At 50.7% G+C, this 10,142-nt stretch overlaps 1 protein-coding gene across 2 annotated transcripts in view; it reads right to left on the bottom strand.

Moving 5' to 3' along the window:
• Window positions 1-4,468: 4,468 nt before the first annotated feature.
• The window catches only part of JADE2 (jade family PHD finger 2), an 87,591-nt gene continuing 81,917 nt past the window's right edge, over window positions 4,469-10,142 (bottom strand). For both annotated transcript variants that reach the window (XM_063348833.1, XM_063348834.1), the window contains one exon: window positions 4,469-9,143. In XM_063348833.1, coding sequence (XP_063204903.1) covers window positions 8,260-9,143 — 884 coding nt within the window. In that variant the 3' untranslated portion in view covers window positions 4,469-8,259. The remainder of the gene's footprint in view (window positions 9,144-10,142) is intronic.

Genomic DNA, 10,142 nt, shown 5'->3' with positions numbered 1-10,142 from the left:
AGCCCACGCTTCCAGAGCTCAGCTATTTATAGTGCTTCTTCCTCCTGGTGTATTTATCCAAGCCAGTTTTATAGCTGGTGTCCAGCACAGGCAGAGGACTGGGGAGACGCTTCCAGGCTTCAGATCAGAGGAGTGACCAAAGTCCTCGTGTCTCGGCATGCATGTGGCTCTGGCCGTGCTGATAGACGGCGGCGCTGCTGTCCTGTGCCCGACTGTGTGCCTCGGCGTCCCTGCGCCTCAGAAAGCCTGAAAAATCAGCCATGGGTGCCTTTTGCTGCTAGAGAAGCGCTGGCGCCGAGGAGGTGATGCTCGGGGCACAGGGGATGGGTGTCCCCGTCCTGCCTCTGGCCATGCAGCGGTGTTGCTTGGCTTGGGGCTGCTCCGGAGGGTGCTCTCTGTACAGCAGATTGAAAAAGCTGATTGGAACCAGCTCATTCTGGCAGCCCGAAACAACCCTTCGGGGGCCTGGCCCACCCCAGGGCGGTGTGCTGGTCTCTCCAGGTGTCGAGGACTCCCGCGTCCCTCAGGATGGCACCTGGCGCAAGCTGACTTCGGGACCGCATGGCACAAGGACTGGCATCCTTGCTGCTATGCTTCATCCCCCGAACTTAGTCATTGTAAAGCTGGAACTGCGAAAATTGCCGATTCCCCTCTTTTAGAAATGCTTTATTGATCCTGCTTGCTTATTAAGGGCAAGAATTTATCCCCCGCCTGCCGGTCCCTCGGCGCAGCCTGCCTGTTATTTGTGGTAGCCCGTACAACAAACACCTATTTTTAGCAGAGTGTTCTTGGAAGGGGTTTTGGTACCTTGTTTTCCGCAGGGAATTCTCTCACTCGCAGGGTGCCTGGAGCTGCTCGTCGGGCTCCAGCCTGCACGGGGGGGATGCTCGGACGGTGGCAGATCAACATGGGACGGCCGATGTCCCTCCCTGGTGGCAGCAGCGTCCTAAACAAACACAGCATCTCCCTCCTGAGAATCGGTTTCCCAGGAGTTATGGCTGCAGATGTGTTATTTCACTTTTTGACCTGCCTGCCTCCCATGAAAAACTCCGTTTCATTGATTAGACCATTTCAAGCTCATTGCAGGGCTGCTAACGACCAAGCCGTAACAGCAATATTTTAACCTCTGCGTTTGCTCCTAGTGTTCAGTGTCAGCATTATAAAGTACCACTTACAATACAAGCGCAGGCAGTCAATTATTTTAATCTTTATTACGTCTGAATGCACAGCAGCTACTCCCGAGCAAAACCAGTGTGTCTGATCCTCAGCAGAGCGGGTTTGCCTGGGAAATGCCATCCCACCGCTTTTGGGGGAACTCCAACCCACCGCTTTTGGGAAAACTCCAACCCACCGCTTTTGAGGAAACTCCATCCCAACTGCTTTTGGGAAACTCCATCCCACCGCTGCAGCTCATGGACGCCCCCAGGGCTCATCTCTGAGGGCAGCCACAGCAAGAACAACACCCCCAGCATCCGACTCCTGACTTTGGAAGGGGCCTGGGTTCCTCCTACCTCCTTCTAATTCCCTATCAATTGATTGCCATTTGCATGATTTATACCCCTGTGCCGCCAAGGTCCAGGATCAGCGCCTGCAGCACCCTCTTGCAGGTGAGGGATGGAATCAGGTGAAGCCATGGGCTCACCCTGTGCCCCCAAAACCGCTTGTCTGCGGGCCGAACACCTCCCCACCATGACTCCATGGGTGATCCTGGTGTCTGGGGCCACCAAAGGAGCAGAAGGAAGTGCCCACAAGCAAAACCAGCCCCATCTCATCACTCCAACCTCCCCACGCTAATCCTCCAGGAAGAAAAAAAAAAAAAAGGTGCCTGGTTAAACCCTGCACGTCACAGCACGAGTCTATTTTTAACCTGCGCATGAGATGAACGGGGAATGAGTTTGTCAAGTTTGGGATGGGCGAGACGTCAAGGCAGAGGCAGCGCTTGTGAAACTCAGCTGGTTCAGCCGGGGCCGGCGTTGGCTGGAGCGGGCTTTTTCCCTTGTTTTGTGGGTTAGTCATAGGTTTGTTTATTTTTTTAGAGGTTTCTTTTTTTCTTATTCATCTGTTGCAATCACGGCAGACACATCTTTTCACAGCCCTACATGGAAATCCAAGACCAAGGAACTATTTTTAGCACACAAAATGTCTCCCCTAAATGTATTAACTTTGGAAGGGTAAATATTAAATACACTCTCGTCACATTAGAGGCGTTTATGCAGAAGAACAGCACCGGCATTTTTAATGGTTGGGGAAATTATGTTATGCCAGTAGCACTTAATCAAACACAATAAAACAAGATCTTACTGCAATTCTTTCAGGATAAGTTGAAGGGAAGTTAATTCATTTTCACATCCGTTGAAGATGATTCACTGACACCGAGGCATATTTACCCCATTAGTATTTATGGTGGCACTGGCGATCCTTATGCAAAACATATAGGAGATAGCCTAACATTTATTTTGCAATTAAACTGGAATGATTCTTCGCCTGCTTGCTCCCGATCGAGGCATTCGGCACCATCTGTGAGGAGGGCACTGTAGGCAAACCCCCAGCAAGCAACACGGGGAAACCCTATGTGCTGTAAATGCCTCTAAAGATAGATATTTTTTAATAAGAATGGCTTTTTGTAACTTTATTGGGGGAGTATTTCTCAGGCTGGGCTGCAGCAGAAGGATGATGTGGTGCTGCTGGAGGAGCCCCAATGTCTGCTCTGCTGGTGGCCGGGAAAAACAGCAGTGACCCGGTGGCTCGGGGACCTCGCCCGGAGATGGTGATGGGCAGTGGGGCACTGCCCGCGTTTGGGTACCTGGGTTTGGGTCCTGTCCTTGAGGAGCTCCTCACGGCATCTCGCTCCTGCAAGAGCCAACCGGTTGGGTTAGAAGGTGCTTCCCTAAGAAGAAGGATGCCAGGGAAATGGAGCTGAGCTATTGTTGGTGGATTAGTTTTGTTGTCAACGTGGTTATTGGCTCTCCTTTAAATGGGCTTTCTGGGAAAGAAGGGGACAAAGGGAGGCAACGTAGTCCTTTTAGTTACCCGAATTATTTTCTCTCTTCCTTTACTTGCAGGCATTTGGGTTCTATTTCCCGCACCCATTCCCACGATACAACCAGCCGGACTATCCCAGCCATTTCTGGTCTAGTATAGGTGCCAGAGGCAGGGACGCATCTTCCCAGGAATTTGGCTAGCTCTCTCTTCCATGAGGCTCAGCTATTTTGGAGACAAAATCCTTGCTGGTTTGAGGAGGTGGTCCCTTGTTCCCCAGCATCGGACATCCCAGGCCTGGCCATGCTGTGTGGCATCGTCCCTCAGACTTTTTGGGAGTATCGCAGGGCCAGGAGCACCATCAGGGGAGTCAAACCAAAGGGTTTTTTTCTCAAACCAGGAGCACGCTTTGAGAAGAACCAGGAGAACGAGGGCTGGCCTCGCTCTCTGCTTTATGAAATCAAACTGTTTAATATCTCCCTGCCTAGAACAGGTGAAAAACTTATTACAGAAGACGACTCTTGGCTCTGGACAGACAGCTTCATGCAGGATGGCTGTGGGCATCGCGCCTGCGCCGTGGGGCTCCATGGACCAGCCAGGAGTTCGAGTTCATCACTGGGGTGCCTCGGGCACTGTGAGCAATAACACAGCCCAATAATAAAACCCTTCGTTTGCAATAAACTGATCCTTTGCCTTTTCATTTAAGAGCGAAACATAAGGCTATGGTAGTTTAACGGCGGATTTCCTTCTCACCTTCCCCCACCCCCCCAGAAGACCCACCTCGGATTGATGGTTTTAGCGCCGTCTTCACTCTGCACCGTGATTTCCCTGATTAATTGCTTTGGTAATAAATTGAACAAAGTATGTCCATTAAATATCTCATTTCCCTTCAGCAGCTTGGGCACTTGACCGTTTTTACTGAAAGAAAAAAAAAAAAGAAAAAAAAACTGCTAGGAAATGCCAAAGGGGTAAGAAAAAAAGCTGATGGCCAACGATTCCTTGATGACTAACTGCCCGCCCGGATGAAGTGACCAGACGCTGATGGGTCCCACACCTCGCGGGGGGGTTCCCAGCCCCCAGCTTGTGTATTTGCTGAAATGAAGTAAGGCAGCTCCTCCAAACCTCCCGTCTCGCAGCGGGGCTTCCCCTGTGTGTTCTGCTCCGAGTCTGCAAAACAAGATCTACATCTCCAGGAGAAAGGTGGTCACCTTGAATTACAGAAAGTTTCAGGCACGGGGGACTTTGTGAGCAGCCTCTTGCTTGGGCTCTCCCCTCCGGCAGTGACAAATGTCCCTAGCCACACTCCCCACGGGCTCGCTGATGTCTGGCAATGGAAACGTAAATGGAAAAGCAATGGAAATTCAGAAATTTGCAGACGGTGGCTGCATCGGCAGGGCTGGACCAGCTCCGCATCCCCACGCACTGAGCTGCATCCCTTGGGATGCTCCCTCCGGTCCCCGGGACCTTGCTCACTACACCGACACAGAGGTACACAGAAAACACTGCTTTATTGACTGCATTTGCCAACACATTGAGGAATGCAAAGGGTTGGGTTTTTTTTCATAAGCAATGGGCCATGGTCCCAATGTGTATTAAAGCATACACTGTATCTAAACAGGATGAAAATAATGGCAGACAGAGCTATTCCAAGGCAACACAAATAGCATGCATAATACAGTCTCACACAGAACGAGTTTGATAACATTATATTGCTTTAAGGATTAACTAACATGGAAAATGTACAAAAAGGAGAAATAGGTTTTTGCATTAATGAAAAATACATTTTTTCTCTACAAAGGAATTTCTAATACAAGAAAATAAATATTGCAACATAAGCCAAAAATAATTTAAAATTGCTCTTTTCAATATATTTTCAATATTTCTCTTTTATATTAACAAATGGCACATCACGTTCTTTGAAACAAAGAAAACAGAAGGGTTTCTCCTCCTGCGACATTCATATCGTTTCCTGTAACTGATGTGAAGTGGGTCTGTTTTGTATGTGGCATGGCGCAAAACCGCGGGGGGAGATTTCCTTAAAGAACAACCAAACCTCACGCCCTGCCCTGCAGCAGCAGCATCCCTCTCCCGCATCCCGCATCCCGGCTCCGCTCCAGCCCCCCACACCTTGGGGCAAGCTCCATGGGACAGCAGGCATCCAAACCCCGTAAAATAGGTGCAAGCAAAACGGAAATAATAATTAAAAAAAAAAAAAATGGGTGTGGGGAAGAGGGGTGTGTGGAATCGGAGCCGTCCTCGGGAAAGCCTGCAGCCATCGGGGGCCGGGGGCGATGTCGGGGCTGTGGTCCATGATCAGGGCGGGATGCGCTTTGCATCCTCATCTCAACTACCAACGGCTTCTCCGGGGAAACGGCTGCTCTTACAGTGCAAACGTCGATTCCTGCAGTTTATACATCTTAAAAGACAACATTTCTCTACTAAAATAAACCCTTTTATTTATTTATTTATTTTTCTCTTTCTATTCGTTTCAAAATACATTTACAGTAACATCAAAAATATTTGCCTTGTGCATTATTTTCCTCTCCTGAACACCCGGCTCCCCTGCTCCAAGGCCGGGCGATGGCGAGGATGCGCCGGGATGGTCCAGCCCTCGTCCCGGGCAGCCCCTTTTCTCCGCGGGTCCCCTTTTCTCCCCTCTTATTCCCCCACCCCCATTCTTCTCCCCGGCTCTGACATGCCCCGCCAGCCCCCTTTAGCTTTTCCCACCTCAACGCCATCTCCCGATGGTAAAATACCGACATTTTGGGAGCGTTTCTAACTTTTATTGCCTGGTGCTGGCAGCGCCGGTGTTGGTTGTTCTTTAAAGTCTCTCCCCCCCCGGCTTTTTGCTTTCCTGTACTGAGAAGACAAGTAGTGCAGAAGCTGATGAATGGAGCTGTGTACAGTGAAATTTGTGGATTGCTTTTTTTTTTTAACCATAATTGAGTGAAGCACACGGAAGCAAGATTCATTAAAAGGCAGCATATTGATTATTGTTATGACTCTTATACTAGGATACTGTAGCTAAAGCTAGCAAGCCTGATAAGATAAACTAAGTCCTATTTACTGTATTTAACATTATCTGAACATACTGAGCCTTAATTAATGAGCAGATTTTTCATTTCCAACCTCAATGGATTATGCAAATTTATAACAAAGGTGGTTCCCGTTTTGTTGATTTTTCTGTTGGTTGGTTGTTTTTTTTTTGGTTTTTTTTTTTGTTTTTTTTTCCTCCTGCTAATAACTCGTGTAACATTTCTCCCATCTGAGGAAGATTTTTTCCGCCCCCCCCCCCCCGCCCCCGCCAGACACGGTGGGTCTCAGCCGGGTTTTTGTCGGGCTCAGCCGGGGCCGGCAGCGGGCGCTCGCCGTGCTGGGGGTGAGCGAGGCTGCCATCGCTCATCTCTGCTGCAATTTCATCGCTAATCAGGACTTTTGGAAGGCTGATAAAGACGATCTACTCTAAAAAAACGTCAATCGAAGGAGTCTCCAGAGTTTCAAAAGAAAGCTCACAGTGAAATGAGCAAAAAGCATCGGAAATCAAAACGGCAGGATGCGGTCTCGGAGCAGCAGCATCCCTCGGAGCAAGCTTGGAACCTAACGCCGCAGCAGTGTGTTATGAGTGTGTCTTTAGTCCTTTTGTTGCTAAATAACTTCCAATTTTTTTTATTTTTTTTTTTCCGTAATGACAAGTTTCCGGTTTCTGGCTGTGCTGCTTGACTGTCAAAATATTCTTTGGCATCCACAAAATTATTTGACTGATTGGTTTGACAATTGCAAGGTTTTTTTTTTGTTTAGTGATGGGTTTAACCGGTTGCAGAAGTGTCCCAGGTTTGGTGTCTGTTTTTTTTTTTTTTTTAGTTTTTTTTTTTAAACATTTTTTATTTTTAAAAAACAACAACAACAAAAGTTTCAGTGAATTCCTTTTTTTTTTTTTTTTTGTTCCCTGAGCTCACACTGGGGTCACTCCAATAAAACACGTAGCACGACTTAACTGTGACCTTTGAAGCCAAAACCGAAGTAATGGTGCAATTAAGTGCAAACATGGAAATTCGCCTGACTTGTAGGTAACATGGGCTTTTAAACAACATTTAAGGCTTATTTGGGACATTTTATGCATTAAATTATTGTAATATTCATAATGTCAGCTTCTGTGAATCACCCTCCCACAACAAGTCAACAGCTTGTAACCAGGATTGAAGAATAATAATAACAATAATTAAAAAAAAATAAGAATGGGGAGGAATAAATTCACCGTTTCCATTGTAGCGTTTAGTAGGAAAACAAAATGGTGAAGGCAAGTGTTTCCATTTCCCCTCGGTGATGGGACGTTTGCCCCCGGGGCCAAGCGTTTCGTTGTGCAAAGGGGGTGTCACGGTGGGACCATGGGAGGGAAGCACGGGCAGAACGGCCTCGCTCCGCCTCCCGGGTTACACCAACCCCGACTCCTCACCCTGATTTTAAAGGATGCTTTTCTCCTCCATCCCGCCCCGCATCTCCACTCCCCAGCCTGCTAACAGCTGACCAATGCACCTGAGTAAATCACTTCAGTTTTTCTAACGACCGCAGCGGGGTCCGACACCGCCCGCATCCCACAGGACAAGGAGGGGGAGAAATTCTGCAACCTGGCCCCTGGATGGATCCCAACCAGATGGAACGGTGAGGGGAAAAATAATGACCGAGGGTGTTTTGTTTTGTTTTGTTTCGTTTTTCTAATAATAGAAACGTAACGTTGCTCTCTTCCACCCCAAGCGCTTTCCTCCAACAAGCTTTTTGTGCTTTAGTCATTATTTATTTTAGTATCGCTTATTCCGCTTCCTCGTATACGCGCACGCAGGCGGGTATTGATTTCCCCTCCCGCAGCTGGCCGCTACCGTACCCTCCGCTCGCTCCCTGCTCCGGGGGCAACCATCTCGGGCAGAAATCTGCCCCTCGTTAAGTAATGCCCATTAATTAAACTGTCATCCCTGCAGAAAGCACAGGTACCGGCACCCTCCGCCCTCTCGGCACCCCCGGCATGGGTCCCGCCGGGCGCCGGTTTGCGTTCCCGGGAAGCAGGGGACGTCAGGGAGCCGGGGAGGGACCACTGCTGTCACGGTCATCGATGTCGGTGAAGCTGAAGCTGGATCTCAGGCGTATAGAGAAGAGAAAGACAACAGTGCCGAATTTCCAACTATATACACATATTAAAAATCCCCCTTGCTGTGACACCAGGCAGGAATTGGACATGGCAGTTGTAACTGGGTTGAGGCCTCGTGGCGCCGGGGCACTCGGGAGGAGTTAGGATGCCAGGATGCTCATCCTGACGATGTCCTCGCCGGCCGCCTCCAGCTGGCCCCGCTGCGCCCTGCCGCCGCGGGACTCCCCGTCCGAGTCGCTCATCTCTGCGTCGGAGAAGTAGCCGTCCGTCTCGGCGTCGAAACGACGCAAGGGAGCTCCGCTGGCGCCCTCGGGCTTGGGGGGCTGTGACCGCCGAGTCCCCCGGCTCTCCTTTGGTAATTTGAACCGCACGATGGTTTTGGGGCTACCTACGGAGTCAGGCACTTTGGCCGCAGGGCTGGGCTCCGGCTGAGCGCAGTGCGGCGTCTCCTCCTCTTCCTCTTCCTCCTCCTCCTCCTCTTCCTCCTCCTTGCTGAGGCAACCCCTCGCCCCAGCCTGGGGGTGAGACTCGCCAGCTTTCGGCAGAGAGCCCTTTTTGGCCGCCTTTTTGGCCTCGCCCGTCCCTTTGCGGTCGGTGGGAGGCTTTGCCGCCCCTTTCTCCGACTTGCTCGGTCTGGAATCGGGAGCGAAGGGCTTGGTGGCATCATCCGACAAGTCGCTGGCGTTGTTAGTCCAGGGCTCCGAGCTCTCTGGGTGGCTCCCAACCACAGCCGGGGGGCTGCTCCTGGGCAGCTTTTTCTTAGTGTTCGTTCTCGTTTTGCTTTTCACTTTCTTTGTGGCCTCGCTCTGCTTGAACGGGGACCGGAGGGAATGGTCCATCATGAAGCTCAGCAAGGTCTCCTCATCCTGGAGGAGCTCCTCTGAGAGGCCGGGGGTGCTGTCCTCGTGGTGGGCGTTGTTGAGGGACCACTCGCTCATCGCCATGTTCTCGGCGGTGATCTGGACCGACTGCGCCAACCAGCTGTTGAAGAAGGTCCCGTCGATGGGGAAGGAGGTTGACAAGCCTGGAAAAAACAAAAGGGGGAGATTGCCTTAGAAGTCAGGAACTGCCACGCTGCCCTTTGACACCGCCACCAACTTCACCAAAACTCCCCAGAACCGGAGAAACACTCAAAAGATCAACCATAACGCACCACATCAGGGCAATGAAGAGAGCTGACTCCAGCACTAATGCTGAATTTGGGGTCCACTGAGGTCACAGCACAACAACCCGAGTGATGCCCCACATCCAACACTCTGCGAACCTCCCTGATCTAAACGGAGCATCCTTCTGCAGCAAAGATGCCAACCCCAACCCAGCACGGGTGGAAAACACATTCCCGTGCAAAGGCGGCAGGACAGACAATCCAGGTGTCAGCCTCAAAATTCAGTGACTGCTACCAGAGCGGGACTTGTGCCCCGGCGAGGGGTGACAGGTTCCCCAGGGAGCAGCTGCCACCGGGCCACCACGCGCTGCCAAAACCCCAGCACCACCCGAGCCACCAGTGGGGTGATGGGACTGGTGCTAAATCTGCATCCAAAGGTGGGGGGGGCGGGAGGCAGGTCTGAGAACATCTCCAAATACTCGAGAGGTGTGAAGACTGAAGAAGAGGAGGCAGATATGACAGGCTGGAATGGAAAAAGCTGGAAAACTTCCTAATAATTATCTCTGAGAGCAAAAGCAAGCATTGTGGGCTGGGATGGGTCTAATTGGCAACTGGAAAGGCGCATACCTGCACAAGCACACGGGATTTTAATCCCCGTAACAGAAACCCACAGGTTCAACATCAGAGCTGGTTTTATGGATGGAGGAAAAATGAGGTTCGATTTTTGATTTCAGGTAAGAACTTTCCTTTTAAAGCCCTCAGCCCAGCAACAGAAGGGGGAAAGAGCAGTGGCGCGGGCAGGGTGACACGGCCGCAGTGTTTGCTGGTCTCGGGTAACAGCTTTGCATCACCCTCCCGTCGGCAGCGATACGGGATGTGACCCCGCACCTCCACACTGCGCCATGAGCGACCACCGCA

Source organism: Chroicocephalus ridibundus, chromosome 11 (genome assembly GCF_963924245.1).
Source record: "Chroicocephalus ridibundus chromosome 11, bChrRid1.1, whole genome shotgun sequence".
Classification (NCBI taxonomy): Eukaryota; Metazoa; Chordata; class Aves; order Charadriiformes; family Laridae; genus Chroicocephalus; species Chroicocephalus ridibundus.
Note: the sequence above shows the minus strand (reverse complement) of the source record. Positions and strands in the feature narration are given on the sequence as shown.